Below are 27,887 nucleotides of genomic sequence, written 5' to 3' on the forward strand. Positions count from 1 at the left end.
ACAAGTGGTGCTTGGGGGATTTTAATCCGTACTAAAAAACAAAAGCAAAGGAAACAAATAAACCCAAACAAAACCATTGCGGGCTAGTTGCTGCTCTTGCTGTCAAAAGTTGATGACCCCTGGGTTAGACAAAACCTCTCATTTCCTAAACTGCCTGGGGCTCAGGAGGTCCATGGGAAAGAATTTGTATCCTGCCCACAGCTGGGATTCAGACATTTACAGACCTGTTTTATGAACTGGCGGGACATTCAGTGGAAGCCAGATTGCTGAAAGTGCTGCTGAGAGAGTCATCAGAAGGGAGGAACGGTTCTGACGTAGGTTACAATGTGACCCCTTCCCCAAGCCAGCCTGGTGGTCGTTCCTAATGCCTCAGCATTCCGTGAGCAGTAAAAGCTGAAGCGCGAGCTGTGTCCTTAGGCTCCAAGGCCTCGCTGCTGGCGGGGAGGGGATGCTCATCACGGCCTCCCACAGCTGGCTCCGCTACCCTGCGGACACCATCACCGATTTCCCCTGGGACCACGGTGCCCGGAGAGCCGCTAAGCAGCTCCCGGTTCATTGATCCACACCTTCCCATCCTTTCCGAGCTTAAGTCCCGCCTCCTTCCTGAAGCTGTCCCCGATCCCCCGGCCTGGGAGCTCGCCCTCCCGCTCTTGCAGTGCCACCAGGAGCACTCGCCTGGTCCTCATTCACGCCGCCCGGATGTTTAGACGCGATATAAACAGACACACGGTAAGACTGTGGGACCTCCTCCCCGGCAACCTGCGTGTCCCCTGCGCAAAAGAACGAATAAACGCGGGAGTCGGGGCGCGACCTACACGCAAGGAGAGGGCGCCCCACTGCACCCACCCCTGCCCACCCGCCTCAGGACTACGCGCCTTCGCACGAGGCAGCCCACCGCGAAACGGCGAACCTGAGGCCGCAGCGCTGAAGGCGAGGGCGGACGCGGCCGAAGAAGATCCGGCCTCCCATAGGCCAAGGCGACGCAAGAGGTGGGCTCTTCTTTCAGGAGCGGGTCTCGTATTGGTCTCGCCTCCGGCTAAGGGCTGGGATTGGCCGCGCTTGTTCTAAGGCGCCCTGCGCGCGGAGGGAGAGGGGCGGGGGGCGAAGGGCGTGGCCGGCGCTCGGTCCCGCCCCCGGCGGCCAGTGCTCGGGCGGGAGGGCTGCGGTCGCCGGTTGGGACCCCTGGCTCGGGGTGCCGCATGGGGTTGCTGGGGCCGCTCGGGACGTGCGACGCATCGGAGGTGCGACAGGTAGGCAGTGGCCGGCGCGCGGGCGCGGGTGTCTGGGCGTCTGCGGTGCTGGGGGCGGCGGCCCCGGGCAGCCCCCGCGCTCGGGTCTCTCCAGATCAGTCTGCGAGGCCTGTAGCCGCGCGGGCCGCCGCGCTCGCGTCCCCGCCAGGAGGGCACAAAGGCTTTCTGGGGCGGCGGCGCCGCGTGCCTTCGCCTCCATCTTGCAGGCGGATCGGCGTGTGCGGGCGCGGCCGAGGAATCGGGCCTGGCGCGGCGAGACCCGCCGAGGGGCCCGCGTGCCCACGCGTCTCGCGGCGGGGCAGCTGCGCCGCTCTTCGGCCTGGGCCGCGGGCAAGTCGGTCTCCCCGCCCCCCCGCCTCTCTCGGCGTGCGCTGTTTGCCCTGCTCCTCGATCGGGCCAACGCAGCCCAGGGCCATCGCCACTGGAAGGATCGAGACGGATCATGCCTTCTTATCGTCGTGAATGCAGCAGCCCCCAGATGCTGAGGGGAAAAGCACGAAGTCTCACTTTGCGCCTGGAGGCAACCCTTTCCAGCTGTCATCACCAGAACAGTTCTCAGCACCCCAAGGGCGCACGTCCAAACCTAATCCAGTCCCGTTATAATTATTAGGTTGGGTTCGGTGTATTGTTTGTAATAAAAATGAGCGGAAACCTGCCAGTGCCAGGGCAAATTGGACCTCACTGGGAATTCATGGGGACTTCATACTAAGGGAGGTAGCGTTGGTAAATACCCTAACAGTTCTCAGATCTAGGGTATGAAGGGTGTTAAAGTGCATGACAAAGGATGTTGGGTCATTTTTTTCTGGGACTCGGTTAAAACAAGTAGAAGTCATTTCTCATTTTGTTGCTCCATGTGCTTTCCAACCGCATGGGTCAATTCTGGGCCACTCAATACAGAAGAGAGCAAGGAACTCAGTTTCACCTCTTCTGGAAAGCTTTTTAAAGCTCTTCCCCACCCCACACTGATAATCACTCCCTCCTTTGGGCTACCTTCTGTGGCCTCCGATTTTACACATCACACTGTATTGTAATTTACCCAACTCATAGCACAGTGCTTGGAACTAGCAGGCATGTGGTGATGGAAGTCAAAAAAGTCAGCAGTTTAGCAAAAGTTGAGAAAACAGAAACTTTTATTCCTTTAACTTGTTGGGTCAGTTATTCTCACAGATTAGGGAGGCAGCTGAGCTCAGGATCTCTAAGTCAGATCAGACTTTAGCTCTGCCATGTTTCTAACTCTGGATAAGTTATTTAACTTTTCTGTGCCTCAGTTTTCTCATCTGTAAAATGGAAGGAGTAGTAAAAGTTTCTAATCTGTGGGTTCTGAGGATTAAATAAAATATTGATATAAAGCACCTAACATAGTTTCTGGCAGAAGGAAAATGCTCAGTAGCTGTTAACAGTTGTTAGGATAAAAATAAACAGATACTTGAACAGACTCACCAGTACTAAATATCTGTATAGTACTTGACCTTTCAGCACCTCTCTGCCTTTTGGGCCTTATCTGATCCTTGATTTTAAAAAAGTCTCTTAAGCCTTTCCTGATTCTCCCTGCGCCCCCCCCCCCCCAGGAAAAGTATTCTATAGAAGATTATCTGATTATGCATCTAGAATCTTAACCACTCTCTAGAGATTAATTAGGTGCCAAATAATAATTTGGCCAAGTTTTACAGCAATATTTGATGCACTCTTAATGTGATCTGTTACTCGAAATGGTCATGTAAGAGCAGAGGGATAAAATAGATGGGAACTGATATGGCTGACAAAAAATCTTTAGGGTGGTTGATTCATCCAGAGGGGCAAAGCTTGAAGAGGTGAACTTTGAGTGGCTTCTGTCCTTATAACTTAAGTCTGTTCTCATGAAGAAACTGTCTCCTATCTTTAAAGTTGCTCACAAACATTGTGAAAAGTGGAAGAAGCCTTCCAGTTGCCTTTAGACCTATTTGCCAGACCTGGAGGTGTCAGATACAACCCCTGGGGGACATTTCTTCACTTCCAGGTTTTCCTGTACCACTTTCTGGTCACAGGAAACAGGCTCAGTTGTGCATTTCCTTCCAGCTGTAAGCCCCCTTAACATGTCAGTTTCTTTTAAATTATTTGGAGTCTCGAAAACAAATACCTTTCTCCTCCTTACTGTCACAGGAGAGATTCAGGTCTCTGATTCTGTCTTTAGGATAGCCACAATGAATCTTGAATCTTTTCTAGGAAATACTGTTCTTTCTGGGGACTCCCTTCCAGCTGTGACGTTCTATAATGAGCCATTAAAAACAAAAATGCCACAATATGTGAACTTTTCTTACTGTCCTGTTGCAAAAGCCTTGAGGACCAAGTCCATAAATTTTCTTCTCGTTTGTGCCTGGCATATTATATACTCTCTATGAATGGTTGTAAAGCCTTTATAGTTGTTTCTTTTTAGGGTGCTGAAACAGTCTTACTTACCAGTCTGGTCCTTCTAAGACATTATTGTGATTACCAAATCATCTGGAGATACTGCTAGAATGCAGATTCTGATTCCAAAGCCTGAGAGTCTGAATTCCCTACAAGCTCTAAGGTGATATGGATTCTGCTGGTCCTGGACCACGCTTTGAGTACTAAAGTACTAACCTAAGTATCTGCATTTGCTTTTTAGAAGTACTGGTAAACAGGTTTTATTTTCTTATGGTATTGGAATAAAATCTTGCATTTACGAGCTTTTTTCCTATTTATTACTTTATTCTGTTCTTAACAATTCCTCTTTCTTGTCCCAAAAAGTGATTTGAGGAATCTTTCCAAGATACTTTTGGTGTAAAAAGATTTTTATGAAAAGCATTTGAGGCAGATGGGGGAAAGAAAAGAAGTCAAGGGCAAGATTAGCACAAAAGGTGAGTGCCTCTCTGCCCTGTACATTTACTCAGGTGGGACTGAATATTTGGCCCTGAGCTTGCTAGCAGCCAGAACAAAGAGGGAAATTTTATCAGTTTTGCCAATACCTGTAAAGTAAAAACAAACTGGCTGCTCAGTACAAACAGCTGTTTCTGTTTTTGAGACCAGAGAATTATTCTCCCATTGGTTCCCCAAAGAGGATGCTGTGTTACAGGGAGTGGCATTCTTAATAGTGTCTGTTGAGAAATCAATAAGATTCTTAGAAATCTTCATACGTGTAGCCTAATAGAAAGCTGTCAATATAGTATAAGCACCGGCCTGTGGAAGTGCAGCCATATGGCCCAGGTGCAGCTTCCTCTGACAGTAGGAGTGGCTTTTGTTGCTGGGAAGCTGTTTTTCTGCTTTGCTCTTTGGTGGGAAAGGGTGCAGTTGATTGACATGTTCAGCCCTCAGCATCCTCATACTTTGACCTTTGATGGGACAGGGACACTCTGCTGACTGCTGCAGAGACCAGGGAGCTTGGGGTTGAGAGGAGGGGTGGCTGGGAGCTCAGCAGAGCTCCTTGTAGATTATGGCAGTTGCATCTCTTTAAAGACCTCTCACACAGAGTTAGAAGTTTGGCCTTGACGTGAGGCTGTCTGGTGGTCCTAGTCAGTCAGCCAACAGGTGAGCCAAGCAGCCTGACCCACAGCCCTCTCCACCACATGGTCTAGAGGGACCCATTGCCTCCTCCTAGGGCTCTGGGGGACTCCTCCTGTTCTGCTGCCTGTAAGCAAAACAGAGAAGCAGCCCTGGGGGGGAAGAAAGGGACTATTGGTGCCCCAGGATCGTGGGGATGGCCTTGGCCCATTGCCAGGCCATAGCTTTGAGTCTGTCCTTCATTTTCACTTTACTCTGACTTCATCTGCAGGCAAGGGGGACTCAGTACCCACCCAGGGTGACCTACCCCTCAGGGGGAAGATGGGGTGTCTGGAGGATAAGGGGCTCCAGGGGCCTTGTACAGCCAAGGAAGGCACAGGTGGCATGGCAGTGCTCTTCGCCACTGCCCTCCCAGTTTCCAACCTCTAGCCACAGTTTTCCTGGCACCCGCCCTGCTCTGAGGAAGCCCTCAGAGTCACCTCCTGTGACTGCCCCTTTGTTGGCTTCCCCCACATAATGTCTTTAGCCTTTCATGCTGCCTCCCACGCCTGGATTGGCCTCTGGCTTTAAGCTCTTTTCTCCCATAAATCTAGCTCCCCAGAAGCCTTCCGGCAACCTGTTCGTGCTGGGTCCTACCATCCCACCCTATCCCCCTTTCCTTGTGGGCAGTTCTTGGAGAAAGAGCAGCATGGAGAGCTTCTTTGTCTGGTTCTCTGGCAAGGTTCTGCCACTGTGTGTTCATGGCATTTATCACTTACACCTGTGGCCTTCTGTGAAAACAAGTTTCAAGATTTTGGCCTCTGAACTGGTAGGGCTTGCTTTGTCGAGCAGCACCTGGCCTCTGTGGCTGGCACAGGTGGCTGTCTGTGTGCTCGGGTACAGAGATGGTCCTTGCCAGGACAGGCCTTTTGGGGCAAAGTTAATATAAATGATATTGTTTCAAAGGGAGCTCATGATTTAAAGAATCCTGGGGAAAGTCCTTTTTTATTCAGAGAATTGCTCCCTAGTCCATCATTCATCTATTTGAGTGGTTTAGTCAAGAGCAGAACATCACTCCTCCCCCTGAATTCCCAGTCCTCTTTTCTCTATCCTGGACTGGAGCAAGTGGGAGGAAGCCTGGGCAGCTGTGACAGGACTGCCAGAGGGTGGGGCAGCAGATACCAGGAAGCGTCAGATGTCCGGGCTTACAAGAGTTAGTGTTACCACGTGCATGATGCGTGAGCGTATTTTTACTGTAGGGTAAGAGTCATCAAGCCTACATCACTCCTAATTATATCCGGTGGGTCATGCAGCCTCTGCAGGTCCTGGAAACTAATGGGGAATTTTAATAGCACAGTCCAGGTGGTCCCTAGAATGTCCTGAAGCTCATGTGCTTGTCTCTTGGTTTGGACGAAGCACGGGGTGGTTCTGGTGTATACAGACCTTTCTCAGAGGGAGGGTTGAATTCATTGTTCATTGTCTGTGCTCTGATGCCTCCTGCCACTCAGTCCAACCTCCTGGCATTTCCCTTATTAGGGAGGAGTCTGGCTGAGGCCTCTGTCCCATCACAGACTGTTAGTATCCAGGAACACTGTAAAATGTGATCTGAGAGCAGGAGGCCCCATGGTAGTATGTTGGTTAAAGCTAATGACCTGGGAGACGGTGTTGATCCAACACAGCAAGACATGTTCCCCAGTCTGAGCAGTGTATCGGGCAATTCTGAGAAGGATAAGTTGTCTCTCATTGAAAGGGTCCAAGCAGAATCCCCCACCCCAGAGGGTTAGAAGGAATGATCTAGAATCTGTAGAAATGAGGATCAGCCCTTCATGCAGTGTTACAGATGCGCACCTGGTAAAGGCAGACAGGGTTGAGCCCTAGGAATCCAAAACTTGTGCGTTTACCGTAGCCTGGGCCAGTGTTTTCTTCAACATGATTGATGTTTTAAGAGTGGTTTGTCTTCAACAGTCATTACTTCCAGAAGTTTTCCCTGATTATCTCTATCCCAGTTGATTTCTCCTTTTCTTTGCCTCTGGTAGCATTTCATACTCCAGTTGGAATGCTTTGTCATAGACTGGTTTTTATTCTTTTCTTTTGCATGTGTCTTAGTTCTCATAATAAATTTGTATAGTGTTGGGGGGAAAATGACTTGTCAGGCAGATTAATAAATAAGCAACTCAGAAAATAACCACCTATAATTCTGTCTTTTCATAAGTACCATTCATGAAAATCATTGAATTTCACACCTTCTTACCCGGTTGATGAAAGGTCTCTGGCCACACTGTTAACCTAGTTTAGGTTTCTGTGTATCCTTGTAAATTACTTAGGGGTGTCTCCTGAATAGCTTGTAATAGCCATCATAGCTCACCACTCTCCAGGATAAGTGGATACCTCCTCTTTTGAATAATGAGGTCCAGACAAGACAAACAAAACACGCATCATCAAAATAAAGAGATAATTTGTTTGCACCCCTCTCCTGTCCTATCATCTCTTTCCAACACCTGGCCTCAAGAGCACACCCTTTAGTGAGGGGTACAGGGGGAGCTGTGACCACTGAGAGTTTTTAGGGATGGAGCAAGAAGTAGCAATTGGGAGTTGTGGGCTAGATTCAGCCTTCCTTCTAATTTTTTCAGCTCATGGGCTCAGTGTTTTCCCACAGTTGTGAAAACACAACTTGCCTGTAAAGGTCTTCATGTGCAGTTTCTCAGGGAGCCACAAGGTGAGGATGTAGCTCCGTGAAAGCCTCTTTCTCAGCAGGACTTGGTCAGTCTTCTCTTTGTCCCTCCCCCAGTCTTCTCCCTCCACTCCATGGTGTGCTCATCTATTTTTTTTTTACTCCTTCCTTAGTTGGTTCATACAGAGTTTGGGTTCTGGAGTCAGACAGTCCTGGACTTGACTCTCTTGGAGCCTTGGTTTCCCTATCTGTGAAGTGAGAATAGAGGCCCTGCCTCCTGTGGGAACCTGGCACTCACATGTACAGGTGAGACAGCGTGTGTCAGAAGCCCACGTGCAGGTGCCCCTTGCCTCAGTGGTCTGCATCTGGCTGGTTATGCTGTGGACATGCCAGCCTGTGTGCAAATGATGTGTATACATGGTTATTCATCCCAGCATTGTTTGTGATAGCAAAATATGGGAAATAACCCAAATGTCTGTTAATAAGGGACTGGTGGGATAAAATAGAGTGCATCCTTATAGTGGTGAAAAAGAAAGAGGAAACTCTCCATGGATTGGTTAGGAATAAAAATAAAGAAAAGCTAGGTTATGAATAATGTACCTGTACACTTGGACACCTTTTGTAAAAAAAAAAAAAAAAGGGAAAGGATGAAAATAAATATTTGTGTTGGTCTGCATAAGCATCCAGAGACAGGAGTGATACACAAAAACTAAGACTGCCTGTTTTTGTGGGAGTTTCTAGTAGTAAGTATTCTGTGTGACTTATGTTAGAATTGGCTGCATTTTTCTCCTGTTTGGCTCCTTTGTTCCTTGTAAGGTGACCGTTACACTGGTTCTGTCAACGTCCCCCATGGCACTAATGACAGTAGCTGACACTTGGTGCACAGTGTGCACCAGGCACTGTTATAAATGCGCTGCAGCACTGGCTCATTTTAGTGTAGGAATGGGGGATAAGAGTGGAGGGAGACTCACGTCTATAGTACATTTTACATTTGAGACATATATTACCTGTCAAAAAAATATTTGGGGCTGGCCAGTTAGCTCAGTTGGTTAGTGCACAGTGCTGATAACACCAACGTCCAGGGTTCAATCCCTGTACCAGCCAGCCGCCCAAAACAACAAAATGTTTTTCTGATTAGTTCCTGCCCTATGTGGAGGTCATGAGAATTAAGTAAGAGTACATGTGAAGTGCATGTTCTTCTCCAGGCTCACCTCTGAAGGCTGGAGCCGCATCTGCACAGCCAGGCAGGGTAGGGCAGGGCCCTCTTGCACTCCAGTATGGGCAGGCACAGGGTATATGTGGCGCCGACCCAGGCTGTGTTTCCCACAGCCACAGCCGCTTCCGCCTTCGCAGGCTCCTCTGCCACCACCAGCGCCACCTCTTGCTGTCGCTTCACCTCCTGTCTCTGAGGAAACAGGCTATTTCTGTCCAGGCTGAGCCCTGAGGTCAGCCCGGGTGCACACCAGGCAGCTGCCAACATCCTGGGTGCTGCTGGGTCCCTCGCCTCCCCTTTTAAGTCCTCCCAGAGTTAGTCTTCCTCCTGCAGGCCTTTCAGCCCCCAGTACTCCCAGCAGCAGCCCTTGCTGGCACACTTAGGCCTGGGTGGTCTCCCTCTGTTTTCCCCGAAGCTCTTGGGATTGAAAGGGTCCTGTGTGCAGGTCCTATGTCCCGACTCTTTCCTCCCTCTCCTGCCTGCAGCTGCCTGCTCTCTTGCCCTCTTGTCACCCACGCACATGCGCTGTGTGACACTGCCGCTGTTACCTGCTGGGCTTTCCACAGCTTCCCTCAGTTACAGGTTCAGCATAACCCAAGCTAGCCTGCAGGGAGTCGGCTGGTTTCTCTCTCTCTTTGGTCACTGGCCATACTTGGAATGAGAAGCCCGCACCTGTTCCATAGCCTGGGTGTGGTATCTGTGCTTTGAGAGGGCCCTGCCTTCTCCGCCAGGCAGAGCCAGGCCTCATGGGGAGCATCCTTTCTGGGCCCAGCCGAGACCTGGGCATGCCCTGACTTGCTGTTCTCTAGGGTAGAAGAACGGTCAGAAGCAGGCCTGAGCTGCCTGCTGATGGGGATGTTGTGACAACAGAGCCACTACAGGGAGGGCCCAGCTGGGCCTCTTACCCAGTGGGGTTAGGAAGGGACAAGGCGAAAAGGTGTCTTAGGCTGGACCCAAGCCTTGCCTGTAATTTGGGCCTGCATTGATCTTCCTGGGTGCCTGCAGCTGGGGTTGGTACCGGCCACTATAAAAGCAGAGAACAAAATGATGTGCTTCTGCATCCCCTTTGGAAGGGTCTGGGGCCAAGGAAAAGCTAGATCTCAGTGCTCCTCTGAGGAAGTAGCCATTATTTGTTTTCTTTTTCTTCTGGCCAAAAAAATGCCAGACTAAATCATTAAAAAGCAAGGGTTCCTGGGTGCAGATGTTGAAAATTTTTATTTTTCCCCCCTTCCTGTTTTGTAGGGAGCTGAAGCCTTCAGAGGAGCCCTGACCTAGGGGCGGCTCAATGGCCCTGGGTGAAGAAAAGGCAGAGGTGGAAGCATCTGCAGACACAAAGGCACAGTCCCACAGGAGATGGAGCTGTGGAGAGCAAGAGGCAGACATCTCTGGGCCCGTGAGTGGGGAGCAGCCCCCACACCTCAAAGCTGAGGGAGGGCCTGTCTGCCCTGTGTGGGGGACCGAGCGGCTACCTGCCCCTGCCTGCCGGGCTGGGGCTGACCCAGGCAGCCCCTCTGGAGCTTATCAGCCACAGGCCAATGATACCACCGGAAGGCCAGTAGGTGATGGGCCTAAGCCTGCGCTTGGTGGCCTGCTTCCTTCTGCCAGCATGGGGACTGGAGACCTTTTGTACTCTGTGGGAAGCCAGGTAGGTCCTAAGGCAAATGGGACTATAGATTGACCCACTGCTGTCCTTTGGGAGCATGGTCCAGCATTTGATCACCATCTTCCGTCCCTTCCCAGTCACTGTGCAGGCTGGGGACCAGAGTAGCCTGGGGATGATGATTTCTCTTTTGCAATGTCACTTGGAGAACTGGGCCTCAGGGCCAGAAGGGAGCTCTGACCATGGCGTCTCCTTTTGCTCAAGAGTGTGACTGGTGACCTTTCAAGGACCAGGGATGGTATGGCTAAGAGCCTGCAGCCCAGGGGCATAGAGCAGGGGAAATCTGACGAGAGGAGCCCTGTCCTGTTTCTGACTGGGTGATCTGAAGGCTTCAGGGGGCCCTGAGGAGACTTGGGAAAGGAGGGTCCAGGGCTGTGGGCTCCTGGAGCACTGACACTAAATCCCCTTGGGACCCAGGGGACCAGTCAGAGCCTTGGAGCCCTGTGCTAGATGGCACTGTCCCTGGTTAAGGAGAATTTTGGGGGCCTCCCTGACCCTAGGCAGCCTCTCCTAGTGGGAGTCATATGGGCAGGGAATCCTACCATGTTCTGTGAATGCAGGCAAATCACTGAATCTTTCAGGACCTTGGTATGATTGGGAAGGTGACTTGAATGACCTGTCCTTCCCAGCTCTAACAGCCTGTGATGTTCTGCCTGCTAAGGCCTCTCTTGGGAATGGCTTTGATCTCAGCGTCATGTGGCATTGGCTGCTGCATGCTGCCCCCACGCAGCCCCATCCTGTGAGGAGCCTCTGAGGGTGACTGGAAGAGTAGAGAGAGGCAGCGCCCCACCTGCTGAGAGCACAGGGCGGGGGGAGGCTCTGTCACCTGGGAGGCAGGAAGCAAATAAGCAAACACAGGAATGGCCGTTTCGTGAGTCTGAGTCTGGTGCTCATTAAGATGATGCCTGTTCTTTGTTAAACTCTCACCATGTGCTTTTCACACAAGCTCATTTCATCCTTACGTCCTGAGGAGGTGGTGCTGTTAGTGTCTGCATTTCACAGGGGAGAGAAGCAAGGCTCAAAGTCATACATTCCAGTAGGGGATGAAATCAGGTCTTTCTGGTTCCAAAGCCTGTGCCCTTAACCATTGTACTATCCTTCCTCCCTTGGGTGAGTTCTTCATCGAGCAGATTAAAGATTCAATGGGAAGAAGCTGAGACGAATGGCTTGTTTTGCCAGTGTTCAGTTACCACTGGTGTGTGAGCCGAGCAGCGTCGGGTCTGCTGGGTTTAGATGTCTCCTGTCAGCAACAGAAGGATCGAGCATTTTGTCTGCCCAGGACAAGCATCTCAAAGGTCAGGCAGTGTATTCCAGATTCAGCATGACAGAGCCATCTGCGTTCTGCTCGCTCACAAGCTGAATAGCTATGGAGGAAGGACTTTTGAAAGGGCTGGGGCCGGGCATCAGTTTGGGGACGACAGTGCTGCTTCCCAGACCTGGCCGAGTCTCCATGTTGGCCACCAGCAGCTCACACTCCTCGTCTGCTTCTTGCCTCAGGCAGCAGACTTGTCATTTTGAGATCTTTCCTGAATACCATCTGGGCCTACGAGAAAACTCCTGAGTTGTCATCTCTGAAAACTTTGGTTTAATTATTTTCACTTGAGTGCTTTTTCTTCCCTTGTATCATTGCAGATGGAGGAGACCAAGCTTTCTGCCTCTGAGGAGCTACCTCAGACTCTTCATGTCCCCAGAACTATAGCTGTGTGCTCAGGACATGATGCTGATACCGAAGATGACCCGTCACCAGTTGATTCGCCCCGGGTGCTGGACCTCAGCCAGCGGCCCGACATCTCCGGTTTCCCTTTCCCGTCACGGTGGAAGTCTGCGGAGAGCCCGGGGACCGCTGCTCCTCAGCCTTCCAGCTGTAGCATCTCTGCCTGCTCCACAGGCAGCAGCCTCCAGGGTCACCAAAAGAAGGCAGAGCCTCAGAGTTGCTCCCTTGCCGAGGTCTCCTCCTCCCTGGAGCTGGTTGTCCCCCAGGCACCCTCCTCTGTGGTGGGGCCAGGGCCTCAGCTCCAGTGGTCGCCACTGCCTGTGTCCTCTGGAGGTGATGCTGCTGGGCTGGGCAGGACGCGCCTCTCCTTCCAGGCCGAGTACTGGGCCTGTGTGCTGCCAGATTCCCTGCCTCCTTCTCCCGATCGCCACTCCCCTCTTTGGAACCCAAATAAAGAGTATGAAGACCTGCTTGACTATACTTACCCACTGAGGCCCGGACCTCAGCTCCCAAAGCACCTGGACAGCCATGTGCCGGCTGACCCTGTCCTGCAGGACTCAGGTGTGGACCTGGATAGCTTCTCTGTCTCCCCAGCAAGCACCCTCAAATCACCCACTAATGTCTCCCCGAATTGCCCACCAGCAGAGGCCACTGCCCTTCCCTTTTTTGGGCCCAGAGAGCCAAGCCTTAAGCGGTGGCCTTCTGGAGTGCACCAGAAGCAGGGCAACATGGGCTTGGCATCTTGGAGCAAGCTCGCGTCTACCCCCAGAGACCTAGGCAGCAAGAATGCTCCTCGGGATAGCAGACAGCCAGCCCTAAGGGGCGTGAAGGACTGGTTACCCATGGACAAGCGCCTCGAGATGGGCTCTCCCCAGCTGAGGACATGGGACAGAAGGTGGCCCTCTCCCAGGCCAGAAAGAGAGAAGGGGGCTGACCAGAGTGTCCGGCACCCTGCCTGCATGGAGCCTGGATGGAAATCAGAGGAGTTGGAAAGTGAGGACGAGTATCTTGCCCTGCCTACTCGGCTGTCACAGGTTTCTAGTTTGGTTTCATATATAGGTTCCATTCCCACCTTGGTGACCCTGCGTCCTGGGGCTGCCGAAGGGCAGAGCTCCCTGGAAGTGTCAGAAAGTAACGGGCCGACTTCCCTCCCATCAGACTCTAGCCAAAGCCAGCTTCCATCGACAGCTGCCCTGCGACGGCCTGGGGACCCTGAGGGCCAAAACCACTGTTTCCTGCGCTCCTTGGCCCGTGCTCGGCACTCTGTAGGGGAAGGCGGTCTGGTGAGCAGCCAGGCCCTCGGGGGCTCCTCTGGACTGCTGAAAACACGCACCTCCTTGCCAGCTGTGTTGGACCGGTGGCCATTCTCAGACCCAGAGGCTGAAGGGCAGCTTCCTAGGAAGGGAGGAGAGCAGGGAAAAGAATCGCTGGTACAGTGTGTGAAGGTAAAGAGGCTTTGTGTACAAGTGTCTCATCTCTTCTTTCCTCAGGCCACTACTAACACTGTGAGGAAACTGGTGAACGCTGACCAAGCACTTTTTATGTACCAGGCACTGTGCTGTACCTTATCTTATTTAATCCTTACAACTCTTGCCAGATAAGTACACTATTCTCATTTCACTGGAGAAAAAGGCAGCAAGGTCAGGTAACGTGCCCACTTATAATTAGCAAGGATTAGAGCCAGGAATCAGACCCAGGCAGACCATCCACAGAGGCTGATCTCTTCACAACCGCCCCTGGCTGCTTCCCAGCTCAGAGGTGTTCTGCACAAAAGGTTCTGTGCACAGATGCCTTTGGGAAACTGGCCTAAGCAAAGGTGAGTGGCTTCTTGAAGGTAGGACTTCTCAGAGCTTCATTTGCCAAAGTGGTGTCACTCTGCAAAGTTAGGGGCACTGGATGTGCCGTTTCCTAGACTTCTTGGTCACTGAACCTTCTTTTGTGGACCACCTATTACCATCTGCAGGCATAATTAATACTGCATGGAATGGGGTCGTCAGGGTCAGGCAGATCTGAATTTGAATCATGTGTCTTTGGAATTTTGGCTCAGTCTCTTGAGTTTACTTGTTTGTAAAATGTGGAGCACTGCCTCTTTGGGGTGTTGTATGGATTAAATGAAATAATGCATGTCGAGGGCTTCACGCAGTCCGACTCATGATGAAGGTCCAGGACGGTGCCTCTCCCCACTCCAAGTGTCCACTGCCCTGCCTCCCCTGTGACACCAGCACTGCCGCGGAGCAGATGGCCTGTGCGCCAGAGCGTCCCTGCCCTCGGGGAGGGCTTCGCCTTCCTGGCTGTTACATGGATGGTTTTAATTGTCCTGTGAAGCAAGTAGGACAAATGTTATCGTGTGCCCTTTTGTGACAAAAGATTGAGATACCATGAGGTAGTGTCATTTTTGGCTGTAGGTTCAGGTTAGTCATTTTATTAGTCATTTATTTTACTTTTCCTGTTTCCCACAGAAGCCGTTAGATAGTAATGGTGCTGATCTGAGAACTGGTTTCCATGGCAGGCACACCCTTTCTCGGCTGTTCCCCATCCCTGATCTTCCCTTGGCTGCTCTACTCCTACCTCCAGGGCTGGGTTTTCTCAGCCTGTCATTTTTGGTGTCACCTCAGGCTGAAGGAGACAGAACCCAGTGGGGCTTTTCATTGCCCTAGCAGTGGGAAGACTAGAGTCATGGGGTGGGGACAGGCCAGGGAGGAGGAAAGGGGGACTGATGCCTCAGTGAGGGAAAGCTCTGGAAAGGTGCACATCTGTCTCCTGAATCCCCCTGATATTTTTAGCCTTTTGCTAGTGTAAACATCAGTTCCATCAGTAACACCGTGTGTTCTTTATTTGTCTCCACAGACATTTTGCTGTCAGCTGGAAGAACTGATCCACTGGCTGTATAATGTCGTAGATGTTACACACCACGGGACTCCACCCAGGTCCAATCTTACAGGTCTCAAGTCTTCTCTGCAGCTTTACCGGGTAATATGTGGTCCTGGCTTCTGGCTTGTTCACTCAGGAGAGTAGTGGCTAAATTACTTGATTACAAAGTAAAAGCTCAACTGATTCCTGGTATGTTATAGCTCAATTGACTGTTTACCTGCAATCTAGTCAAAGGCCCTTTCAAATTCTTAATGCTGAAAACTTTATAAAATGCACACGTTATTTCCCAGGCCAAAATAGAGTTTGGAGAAAATACATTATATTTATCTTGAACCAAAAATACTGGGATGGCTGGTTAGCTCAGTTGGTTAGAGCGTAGTGTTGTAACACCAAGGTCAAGGATTCAGATCCCCATACCAGCCAGCTGCCACAAAACAAAACAAACAAAAATACTTTATGATTTACAATGTAATTTTCCAGATGTCTCAGGGATTTATAACTATAGACCTGTGTTATTTATTACAGGGCCACTAGTTACATATGGCTATTTAAGTAAAAGTAAAGATTAATATTTTTTAGTTGCACTAGCCACATTCTAAGTGGTCAATCACCGCATTTGTCTAGTGGCTACCACATTGAACAGAGCAGATATAGAATACTTTCATCTTCACAGAAAGTTCTATTGAACTGTGCTGGTATTTAAGGATCTGAGCTGAAATTGTACTGACTCCAGAATATACACAGGGCATTTTGATGGTATTTAAACAAAAATCTAACATCAGTTTGCTTGTGTGCGTGGGTGGGGGGCTGGCTTTTGTTTTGTTTGCCTTTTTCATTATGCTTCTGTTATTTTAAAATACTTCTTTGTGGATTTTAGATAACTCAATCCTATCCTATGTATATTTAGGGTGATTATACATTCTAGTTTGTGCCTTTTATTCTGGCATAATTAGTCCACTTTCATTCTCAGGAGTGTCCTGAATTGGAGGATAAATTGTATAGCTGTTATACCCAAGCATAACATTAACCTTGGCTGAGCTACTGACTTCTAGTCCATCTGGTTGGCCAAACCTTTCTAACTTCTTCATGAAGGAGCAGAGGCCATTTCTGTGGCCTGAGCCTGATGCTGGTTTAGACAGCGTTTTCTGGACAGTTCTTTGAGTTTCTTCAACTTTGTAACCTGACCATATCTTCAGCAGAAGAGGGCCTGATTTCCATGTTCCTGAGCCAGGGCTGCATGACCCATGGGCCAAGCTGACTCAGAGCCTTGCTGGGACCACACCCTGGTTGGAAAGAGGAGGGAAAAGCCTCGCCTGGGCCTGGGCTGCAGGGCCAGCTGCTCCACCCTTGGTGCTGTTTCCTGCAGTGTAGAGAGAGGTTGTCAAGGGTTCCTTGCCCAGTGTGAGCTTGAGGAAGGAGAGGAAGGCTGAGTCCCAGGGTCCTCTGTGTGCAGACCCTGCATGCATGCTCCCACGTGTGTCGGAGGCCCAGAGACAGTACATTGCAGGGAAATTTTCCTGTTAGAATTATCTTGATGGCCTTTCCTGGCCTGTCAGAGCAGGTGCAAATAGAGTAACTCCATTCCCTCTGTTTTATCCTTCATACCATCCTCTGTGCCTCGACTTCCAGGCTAGCCAGAGCAATCATTTTGCTCTGTGGGTAGAGCTGAGATCTGAGCCGGGAGTTACTCTTGCACATCAGTGAAACCTAGGCCTCTTGTGTCACCTACACAACTGTGTCACAAAGGGGGATGGCACTGTCAACTCCTTTCCTGCACAGAATGGTGCACAGCTCATGCATATGTATGAGTTACCGTGACTCCTGCTTAGATCAAGACCTCGTATAAGTGTATGTGTATGTATGTATTCACTTATTTTAACTGTGACTCATTTTCTCATATACTTGTATTTTGTCTTAACACAGTAGGGTCAAGGCAGCATTAAAACTACACAGAGTACAAGAGAATAAAATAATAAGTATAGGTACAAGGCAAAGAAAAACTGAAGACAGGAAAATAGTAAATCCAAGAGTAGAATGATCACTTCAAAATGTTAAGCACGAAGTTCTGCACCCTGGACTAAAGGGTTTGACTTTACACTTCTCAGCTGCTAAAGGAACATCAAAAACAGTCAGCTATAAGGCTTGGTAGCTGCTGGGGGAAAACAGATGAGCTGCTTAGGAGACTTGCTGCTTCTTTGATGCTGGGGTGATTACCCTGGAGGTCTGCATGTAGTGAGGACACTGAGATAGAGGCAGCAGCTCCCTGTGGTCAACTTAGTGGCAAATCTCTTGTGGTTCTTGCTTATCAGGCCCATTAGAATAGAATACAACTTGTTTTGAGAATCCCCTCACCCCCCCTGTGAGTTACAGAGAATCCCATGAGGAGGGAGACAAGAAGGAAACTCTGACTCCAGCTGTTCATGGGCCAGCTTTTGCCAGGGGAAAGAAAACGCTTCTGATGTCAAACTGAACAGAAAAAAACCATTGACTCTGTTTACCTTGGGCTCAAAGAAGCTGAAGTTAAACTACTGCACTGTTCACTTGGGGGATTCTGCAGACTGGGTGGGATGTATCTTACAGTCAGAGGCGAATCAAGTTACTTTGCATGGTGTTTTGAGTAACTTTACAAAACAGTACTAATGAAGCTTTTTCTTCTTTTCCTGATATGCTTTAAGCAATTTAAGAGAGATATAGATGAACATCAGTCCCTGACGGAGAGTGTCTTACACAAGGGGGAGATTCTTCTTCAGTGCCTGTTGGATAACACCCCAGGTGAGATGCTTGAGGTTTTGAATTTAGCCAGAGCTCAGTATGTCTCAGCAGCAGGCTCAGGGACCCACAACATCCCTAGTGAGGAGCCAGTACCAGTACCCCCCACACGCACTGCCTTAGATTCCCATGACTGGCCGCTTGCCAGCTCCTCACATCGTCATTGCCCCTGCAGACCCACGATGAAACAGTTGCAGTCATCAGAGCAAGACCATTAGAAATTAGGCATCAAGGGGCTGGCTGGGTAGCTCAGTTGGTTAGAGTACTGTGCTGATAACAACAAGGTCAAGGGTTTCATTCCTGTACTGCCAGCCACCAAAAAAACCCCAACAACAAAAAATGAGCTTTCTAATAGAAAACTTTACTTATAAAAAAAATGAGGCATCAAGCCTGCAACAACAATCTTTTTTGCTTCTGCTTTCTTATTTCCCTGGTGTTCTGGGTGGGAATCCTGGTGTGAATCCAGCTGTCCTTAGAGTGTGGCTGGGGTAGTCACTGGTAGCCTCAGGGGTTCCCCATCTTACCCAGCTCAGGTTGAACTGTTCTCTGATTATCTGCTTTGCGTTCTGCTTTGGAGAAGGATTTGTTTCAGAAAAGGATTGAATTGATCAAAAGGATTGGAGAACAGTTGGTCTGTTCTCAGGGAATGGACCGAAGGAAAGATGAAAACCGATGAGAGGGGCAGGGTGGCGGTCGCGTGTAAACCAAGTTCAAGCCCTTTTTGTATGATGAGTTCCCAATTAGGAAAGTAAAAATCACAGACTTCAAGAGCACATCTATGCTTGCCAGCTGCCAAGGCTTTCTACTCATCATTGTCCCTATGGGGGAGGGGATAAGATGTGCAGGATAAGCTGGAATGCTAGGTTAATCCTTGAACTGATGTACTTCTGCCCCTCAAAAGCAGCCCCTGATTTCCTGTAAGACTTCACACAACCAAGTGCTAAAAGAGCCCATCTATATTATGCCTGTTTCTGTTTGGTTTTGGTTTTTCTTTTTTCTTTTTTTTTATTCTTTTTCTTTTTTTTTCTTCAGTTTGTGTGTTGTAGTAAGGTGGGATTTACACTGGAATCACACCACATAAGCAAAGCTGGACAGGCACGGTGGGGCTTGAGAGGAGGCACTTTCCTTACTAGAGTGGTGGGCAGGTGCATATGCGGGAGGTGGCACAGAGCAGCGTTTCTCAGCCTCGGTACTACTGCTGTTGGGGGCCCACAATTCCTTGTTGTGGGGGCTGTCCTATGCACTGCAGGATGCGTAGCAGCATCCCTCGCCCCACTAGATGCCCACAGACATCTACAACAGTTTGACGATCAAAATGTTTGTAGACATTGCCAAATGTACCCTGAGAAGAAAAATCACTAGAGCTGAGAACCATGAATAGTCAGAGAGGTTTCGATGGACAAGACCACTGAAGAGTTTTCAGCAGGAAGTGATTATCCAGTGTGAATTGTGAGCTTTTTGCAATCTCCTGCCCTATTGAGGCTGTTGTTTTAGCTCTTCTGGTGTTGTCTTGCACTGTTTTTAGGTTTTTGGATTTTTTTTCTGTTAGCCAAAACAACAGCTTTTGGGGCAGAAATTCAGAATGCCAAGTGTCCTTGCTACTTGTAATCACACTAGCATTTTACAGAATACTTACTATGGGCCAAACAGTGAGCTGAAGTAGTTGGCCTATCGGTTTTTCTTCATCTAATCACAGCCCTGTGAGATGGATACTATAGTTACTCTCATCTTAGTTGTGAATCTGCCTCAGGCCACACGAGCAGTGACAGCTTGCCTGAGCCCCTGTATGTTGGCTCCTTGCTGCTGTCACAGTGTCTGGAGGCACAGGGGCCTGAGCAGAGAGGCAAAGAGTTCAACTGCCAGGAACCTCCACTCCTCATGGAGGCCACATGTGAAAATAGGCCTCGTAAAAGCTACAGTTTTTTTGATCTTTGTTTAAAAATCAATTCAATGATATTTTCCAGTGCCTTATTGGTAATAAGAGCATCCCACTTTACCCTTCTCTCAAAAGGGGTCTAGAGGTATTTTACTGGCCAAAGTAAGAGGCTTTTGGGTTTTCTGTGGTTCTCAATTATATGTCCAGGCTCTTTCAGGTTGACACAGTGCCCTCCCCATCCTCTGCTTGGAATAACAGGAGCTTGGGTATTTTGTAAAAACCACAAGTTCCCCTTGACACTTCACACTGTCTGTCTCCTGCTAAGTGCACAACTTCCTTTCTTCCTCCAGGAGCACAGAGTCAGGAGAGTCAGCACACAAACATCCCCCCCAGCCTCTTCAGAGCCTGCCTTCTTACTTGGCTGCAAGAATAACCTTAGGGATGTGAAGCCAAAATCTACTTCCCTCTCCAAAATGTCCGTCTCAGGTTCCTGCCAAGGGCTTCCCTGTGGAAATCTGGCAGGTCTTCACTACATTTTGACCAAGTTAAGCGTACAACTGGATAGTACTGTCTCACACCCAAACCTTTATTATACTGGATCAAATGTCTTAAACCTATTGGCCAGACCAGGCCCCTAGATGTATTCTGTTAAAACACAAAAATCTCACTGGGGAAAGATGTCTATTTCATCCCCCTTCCTAGCTTCTCTTTTATTTGCCCCAACCAAACATTTTAACAGTCTAAAATAAAAGTTCAAAAAAATAAAGTTCCCCTTTGACAACACACAGGAAGACTGAGCAAAGGCCTGATGAAGGTGGAGGGGAGAACACAGCCCGGCCACCATCACGGCCAGGCTTTACTGCACACTCAGGCTGTTTCCTCTGCAGCGCCTTGCCAGCTCTCGTGAGTTGTCAGGACAGCATTTTGCCCTGATGACACCACACTGATGTGGCTTACCAAGGGGCTGTGTTCCTTCTCCTTCCGCCCACCCAGTCAGCATTGTCTGCAGCTACACAGCTTCCCCTTTCTTTTCCTCTGCTGGCAGATGTTGCAGCTGTGGCAGGAAACTAGGGAATGTTAACACAGCTGATAAAGGCACAGGAAGCAAAGGCAGCCTTTGTGTTTAACAAAAGAAATAAATGCTTTAGGAGAAAAAACAAGCCTGCTGTGTGATGCAGTCTGACCCTAGCCCATCCCTTCCTCACATGAACACTTCTGACATGTAGGAGTGAATCTTGTCCTAACTAACAATCTTGTCTTAGCCTGTTCTCAGATCACTTTCTTTTTAAGTCTTTTCACTAAGGGTGCACAAAAAAGGGCCCACAAGCATTCCCAAATACATTACCACACCACCCATATGTGAAATGCTTGACCCCCCAGCCAACAGAAGTTGATAGGACCTGGTAGGAGCCCAGTGTCCTAATGTTGACAAGTTTTATTTCATTTAAGCCTTATGCCTGACAGGATATGGGTGTGCCTGTGTCTTATCTCTGAAGTCGGGTAATACCAGTCACCAGGGAATTATGTCTGTGTGCCTTTGCCTTTCTGTGAATTATGTAATTCCTAAGTGCAGCCAGTGAATTCTTCTCTCAGCTTTAATCAGAAGTTAACAACATAGATCCTCTAGTGCAACAGAGGTCCTTGGAGAATCACCATTAAAAAAAGACAGGTTGGCTGGTTAGCTCAGTTGGTTATAGAGTGTGGTGCTAATAAAACCACGGTCAAGGGTTCGGATCCCCACATTAGCCAGTTGTGAAAAAAGAAAGGTAAACATTCTGAAACTATTGCCATGGTCCTGTTTTGTGTGAAATCCTATATATAATGCACTACGGTCAAGGGTTCAGATTCCCATACCAGCAAGCTGCCCCCCAAAAGAAAGAAAGACACACACACACACACACACACACACACACACACACACACACACACACACACACACACACACACACACACACACACACACACACTATATACATACATATACATACACATATATATACATGTATATATATGTGTATGTAAATATGCTCGATGCTTGTATGTTTTTTTGATGCTGGGCAACAGTTGCATGGGTTTTGGGGGTCTAATTGCTTTGAATCTCATTGTTAGTTTTAAAGGACGTCCTTGGGAGGATTGCGAAGCAGTCTGGTGAGCTGGAGAGCCATGCAGACCGCCTGTATGACTCCATCTTAGCTTCTCTGGACATGCTGGCTGGCTGTACCCTCATCCCTGACAATAAGCTGATGGCAGCAAAGGAGCACCCATGTGAAGAGGTTTAACCTGGTAAGTAGAGGGACCTAAGAAGAACATCTGCCCTCCAACCCCAGTGCTGGTTAGGGTTTAGAGCTCCTGTTGAGACAGTCAACTACTTCTTAGAAGTTTGTTGAGCAAAGAGCTGATGAAACAAATGAGATGCTGGAAGAAGTCAGTCCATGATACTGAAAAAGGAGTCACTACCATTGCCAGGTCTTCCCTCTGGTGACAAAAGTGCACTGTGGTGCTTCCCATTACTGGGTTTCACTCCTGCTGCCTGCTGGGTTGAGGGTGCCCTGTGTTCCCATTTCTATGGCAGTCTCTTCACCACCACCCCTACCACATAAGACAACAGCAGCAAAACTTATCTATACCTACTTTATCTCTGTATATGTATGCTTCTCCTGTATGTGGCTGTGGTCATGCTGCCCGTTCTGCAGGCTCTTCTTGCCAACTCCTTTGGTACTCCATCTCCAAGCATGTCTGGACAGCACCAAGTGCCCATAGAAACACAGTTACTGATAACACTCTGCACCCATCCCCACAAAGTGTCTTCACAAATTTCCCATTCCACTGCTTTCCGTAATAGGCTAGGGGTACAGATGGTAATATGCCTCGGAGAGTTAACAAGTAATACAACTTTCTTTTGATCCCTTGGCAAAGTCCAACAGGGAATGATAAGAAAAAGGGGCTGAGAGCACAGTGGGGGTTGGTGCCCACTTTGGGGTTGCCACTGCCCAGTGCTCTTCATAAGTCCACAACTGGACTGTACTTTCTCTAAAATTTCCTCTCTTCAACAAAATGTTTGTAGTGCTTAACTCAGAAGATTTTCTAGTAAGAATTCACTGTAGATATGTCAAGGGCGGAGTCCCTGTATTTGCATCAAAGCAATTTGAGTAGTCATCTTAGTTATAAAATGAATGCAGGGGGACTAACCAGTTAGCTCAGTTGGTTAGAGCATGGTGTTCTAACACCAAGGGCAAGGGTTCAGATCCCTATACTGGCCATCTGCCAAAAATAAATAAATAAAATGAAGGCAGGTGATTGCTGTCGTGTCTTCCTCTGCAACTTCATGCCTATAACACATGCTCCTTTCTCTTTCAGGCAACTTCTCAGGCAAAGGTGCAGTCTATCTGCCAAAACCTGACTGGTGGGAAAAAAGCCTTCAAGAAGTCCTTGCAAGAGTCATTCAACACTGAAGTCACGGGAGAAACTTTAATACACTAGCTTTAAAATACCTTCTCTTCCCTGAAGTAAGGGCTGTTGAGTTACTATTTTTATTTACAATGAATCCTTCCAAACTACAGTTTTCCTTTTGGTGCTTCTCTACTGAGATGTGACTTTGCAATTTAAAAAATTTTTGTGGCAGCTGGCTGGTAGAGGGATCCAAACCCTTGACCTTGGTGTTACCAAAACCATGCTCTAACCAACTGAGCTAACCAGCCAACCCTTGCAATTTTTGGCCAAATAAGACTTAAGGTCTTGCCTCCTCTCTATTCAGTTAAAAAAGAGCAGACAAAGATCCTGACTATTCCACCTGCTGAGGTCGTTTACAGAAGGCTGATATGAGAAAGAAGGTTCCAAATACTTGGTATTCTCAGGCATACAAGAGGACCCAAGAGACTGAAAAAGGGAATGGTTGGCCAAAAATCTTGGGTCATTTCATAAAATGAAGCTTAGGTTTGTAAATCCCTCTGAAGACTTTTAGATAGAAGAGACTTTAACCCTTAGTCTGTAGAAGAAAAAAGGTAAATGAACAGAACCTCTACAAATTACTTTGGGCAATTTATGACACTTTTTGCCATCTCCAGGACTTAAGGCTCCACCTTCCTGTCTTAACTAGTATTTTAAAATGTGTTAGGGGTGTTGATGACCCCAAGGTCAAGAGTTCAGATCCCCATACCAGCCCAAAATAGATGATGTGTTAGTTACTTGGGGAACTGCCATCATGCTTCAGCATGGCTATTGAGCCATTATTGATCAAGCTTAAGGGTACCACTGGGAGGACTCATCCCTCTACTCCTATTCTCTCTTGGAAGAGTAGTCCAAGGTCAGGGAAGGGAATGGATAGGATCATGCAGCCTGGTTCACTACAGAAACTAAATAATGAAGGAAAAAAGGGAATTTTTTGTTGCTTTGGAGTTGACATGTAAGTACCTTGATAGAAAAAAAAAAAAAAAAACTATGGATCAGCCATTTAAAGCATTGATTCTTGAAGGAAAAGAATCAGTTATTGCTACAGTTATTGCAGATTCTACTAAAAAAAAGCACTTTAAAAAAAGGTTTGGGCCATGAGTGAATATGGAAGGAGAAAAGTGTAATAACAATAGGAACTAAAGTTCTATTATTAAATGTGACTTTTCTGCTTCAAAATTTCTCAGACTTTACAGTCACTGGAAAATAGCCGTTAAATATTTCAAGTGCCTGCTGCTACTATGGTATGATTTACTATGATGCTTAAGGGCAATGATCAGAATTAAACTTATGATTCTGCCATCTCCATATTAATCTTGGTTCTGTACACAGTGAGATTTTTTTTCACAGCTGGCCAGTACAGTGATCTGAACCCTTGACCTTGGTGTTATAACATTGCACTCTGAGCTAACTGGACAGCCCATACACAGTGAGATTTTAAAAGACCAAAAAACACCTCCCTAGCAAATCGTTAAATTATAAGCATATATGTAAACATTCTTAAAAAGCTAGAATTGGTTAAAAAGGCAGAATGTCTTATGGCCTCTGTTGTTAAAAATACATTTCACCTTCTCTTTGATTTGGCTGTAAACTGGAACATGCCTTTCCACTATGTTACAGAATAGCCCTTGGGAATCAAACTCATTTATTTACTAGTATTTGACAGGCATGAAAATAAGTCTCTTAGTTGGCTTAAAAATTGAAGATGACAACCCCATAGAAACAAACTGACCAATATTATACCAGTTGAATACAGAATATGGCATTCTATTCCCATTCAACCTAATAATCATAATCAGCTTCAACTGACAGGAATATTCACGGAATGTTTTATTTTGGAATACCCTGTTTCCCAAGGAAGTGCTACCTTACCTACGGGGATCTAAGATAATTTTCTTCATCCTCTTTGAAATGAGGTGTGACTAAAGGGTGCTAACTCTGAGCTTGGCTGTGAATGTCACTGAAGAGTATCAACACAACTGTTAATTCTGTAACTCATCATGATTTAAGACGTTTAAGACCTCCCTTAAAACTCAAGCTAAAATTGTTTCAGCCTACTAAGATGCTGCCAGCAGCATTTCCATGAACATGGCCAAGAGTTAGATTCAAGTAGCCTGGCTGGTGCACTGTGGTGCCACACTAGAATAAAATTTCTTAGTAATCCCTTAAAATTAATGGAATTTGAGTCCACAGGGAAGTGGCAGTAAAATCCTAAAGATGGACTGGCAATTTCATAGCCTTGGTTCTTGTAGATCCTGGCTAAGCTGACTGGCAAATGGGAGATGATGCCAATACAGGGCTATTTTGAAGTTCAAATGGGAACACAAGGAAGTGTTGATGTAAGATATGTTGGAATGGCAACATGTATGCTACAGGAAATTTCAATCCAAGGTCAAAGAATATATACAACTGCTCAGACCATAATGGCTATCATTCTGTAAGGATTTCCCAGAGCTGGCAACTGCTTAGATTTAGCATATTCTTTATTATGGAAGCTAATTTATGACAGCCACTTATATTTAATACATGGCAAGTGATAATTCCCTTTATAAGTGAAAAGATTATTAAAGCCCATAGTAGCCTTGAAATATTTGTACTCGAAAATGGGAGAAGTGGGAATATATTTTTTTCAAAACTGCATTTATTAGTGTATGCATAAAAGTAGTGTTGCATGCTGAAATATGTTATGGTAAGTCCCAGTCTTAACTGCCATGGGGAAAAGAACTAAGTGTAAATATGCTCACATCTTAAAATAAATTTATGTTTTCTGCTAACTTACCAAGAATAAGCTGACGGTTTGAATGACTTTTGCTGTATAAAACTGTAGTGCACGGCATCACATTGTCTAATATTTGTTTTGCATCATTTAACTACTTGAGAAAATTGTTTCTGAACTCTTTACCCCTTTATACTGTATTGATAAGGCAAAAAAAACAAAACATTTTAAACATTAAAAAAAGATCTTCACCCAAATAACTATTGGTAACTTAAGGAATTTGTCAGTTGCCTTATGTGAGGATGAAGAGATCCAACAAGCACGTCTATAATACAAAGTAAACTATGATTTTATTTGTGAAATTCTCATAGATGGAAAATTAAATTGAATTATTTATTCTGTCCATTTCATTTTACAATAATCTTACCGTTTATTTTTGTACCATATATTTCAATTGTCTGTTTAGTGAAAAATAAAGAAACCTATAATTTTTGGCTTGTTTTTAGCTTAAATTTTATCATTAAATTAAAGACCCCACAATAAAAGGTGTTGCCAACAGCCACATCCCAAGCCCCTATGTGAAGAATGTTTTGGCTGCTACTTCAGCCTAAGGAAATAATCTTTAACTTCTGTCACCTTAAAATGCCAGTGTTAGCAAAAGATTTTTGTTTCCCACAATAAAAACAAATTCTAGGATCTTGAAGGTCCTATTTAACAATCTTAACAATGCAAAATTTCACCGAAATAAATATATTTCTCTCATTTATATTCCCACCCAGCATTCATGTTTTCAGTTAATTTTTAGGGATATAATTTCTTAAATTATGGCAGTCAGATTTCCTGCTTTCTACTTCAATGCTTAAACTCCTCTCCAACATAAGTTATACAATTGTGGAGGATAAAATAGTTGACATCTGACTCAGCATGGAAGAAACATTAGCACATTAGTCTGATCATTTGCCTTAGGAAAGGTGTGCTGCTTTCCACCTCTACCACAGATGAATTAACGAAATATTGATCAGTGAAGCCATTTCAAATGGTTTTAGAGAAGGACCAGAGATAATGGGCTAGAGAACATACATTCTAAATTTGTTTTCCATAAAATTGGAGCTCCCTTAACCACTAAATTTGGTTATATCCCTACACAGCACAGAAGCCTCCCTAGGTCATTTATCAGGTATATTATCTAGAAAGCAAATATTGGATGCTGCTCTAAATAGGTAGGTCTACAATGCCCTGGTTGCAGACACAAATGGCTGTTTTGAGTATAATGCAAGGCTCTATTTCCCTTTAACCATAAGAATTAAACAATACTTATCACCATACAGTTTGATATTACTTCCAATAAGTACAATATTTATTAAACATATCTTCAGTTTTGTTACATATTGTGCAACAAATTACAATATTCTGCAGCCACAAATTATATGCAGAGTATGAAGAAACTATTAATCAGATAGTGTAATCTTTCCATTTATAACTCTACAAGGAAGAACTAGCAAATCAGATCTTACATATAACATATCACTAAACTTTATGCATGGAAAGTGACAGACACTGGTTGTGCTGTTTGATACAAAATGGCTGAACTTCATCTTCAGAAGACTAAACCTGACATCTAAACATGCCAATATAAACATCAAAACAAAATATATTCTAAACAACCATGGGAAACAGTCTGGTATCAGGAAAGCAACAAGGATAACACACATTATTTTATAAACCAGCACACAAAGGTTTAAAACAGTTCTGAAAATGAAGTTAGCTGTCTTGAGTCAAGGGAATAAAAAAAAAGTCAGTATTGACCATTTACAATCTCTGACCTTTGTGGAGACGGTAAGAATCTGTTGTAGTGCAGCTACATACAGTACAATTCAGGCAATTTTGTTTTTCACTTGGGTTCAGATTGCAAATTCATTGCTGTGAGAAACGGACGGAGGCAAATTTTAGCAGCAACCTCCACCTGACTGCTTGACCGGAGTGCTCTGAATTTTAACATTGGACTTCTCTGCACCACCAGCTGTTGCTCCAGGGCCCATTCGCTTTTTAATCTCAGCTGCCATTGTCATGAAAGACTGTTCTACATTCGTTGCGTTCTTAGCACTGGTTTCCAAAAATGGAATTCCAAGGGAATCAGCAAATTCCTAAGAGAATAAGGCACAATTAACATTGAAAAATCTTTTTTGCTTGGTGCATTTCTACCATCTGAAATGGAGAATATGA

At 46.7% G+C, this 27,887-nt stretch overlaps 2 protein-coding genes across 3 annotated transcripts in view; one reads left to right on the forward strand and one right to left on the reverse strand.

The window, feature by feature from the left end:
• Nucleotides 1-1,112: 1,112 nt before the first annotated feature.
• Nucleotides 1,113-26,156, forward strand: CEP68 (centrosomal protein 68). Of its 2 annotated transcripts, none has more exons than XM_063078908.1 (7): nt 1,113-1,250; nt 9,854-10,256; nt 11,904-13,430; nt 14,833-14,955; nt 17,532-17,628; nt 21,611-21,784; nt 22,859-26,156. In XM_063078908.1, the coding sequence occupies exons 2-6, from the start codon at nt 9,897-9,899 to the stop codon at nt 21,778-21,780; spliced, it is 2,277 nt and encodes a 758-aa protein (XP_062934978.1). In that variant the 5' UTR covers nt 1,113-1,250; nt 9,854-9,896; the 3' UTR covers nt 21,781-21,784; nt 22,859-26,156. The 2 variants fall into 2 exon arrangements, with proteins under 2 accessions (XP_062934978.1, XP_062934979.1); XM_063078909.1 differs by lacking the exon at nt 1,113-1,250 and adding an exon at nt 7,655-7,704.
• RAB1A (RAB1A, member RAS oncogene family) overlaps nt 26,040-27,887 on the reverse strand; it is a 29,380-nt gene continuing 27,532 nt past the window's right edge. Inside the window, exon 6 of the mRNA XM_063078910.1 lies at nt 26,040-27,808. Coding sequence (XP_062934980.1) covers nt 27,611-27,808 — 198 coding nt within the window. The 3' untranslated portion in view covers nt 26,040-27,610. The remainder of the gene's footprint in view (nt 27,809-27,887) is intronic.

The sequence above is a fragment of the Cynocephalus volans genome, chromosome 14 (genome assembly GCF_027409185.1).
Source record: "Cynocephalus volans isolate mCynVol1 chromosome 14, mCynVol1.pri, whole genome shotgun sequence".
In the NCBI taxonomy this organism is placed as follows: domain Eukaryota; kingdom Metazoa; phylum Chordata; class Mammalia; order Dermoptera; family Cynocephalidae; genus Cynocephalus; species Cynocephalus volans.

Excerpts from the sequence above, each read along its gene's own strand:
- CEP68 (XM_063078908.1), top strand. The coding sequence starts at position 9,897 with ATGGCCCTGGGTGAAGAAAAGGCAGAGGTGGAAGCATCTGCAGACACA. Across the intron at positions 10,257-11,903 it reads TGTACTCTGTGGGAAGCCAG|ATGGAGGAGACCAAGCTTTC; the intron begins GTAGGTCCTAAG and ends GTATCATTGCAG. Across the intron at positions 14,956-17,531 it reads CTTCTCTGCAGCTTTACCGG|CAATTTAAGAGAGATATAGA; the intron begins GTAATATGTGGT and ends ATATGCTTTAAG.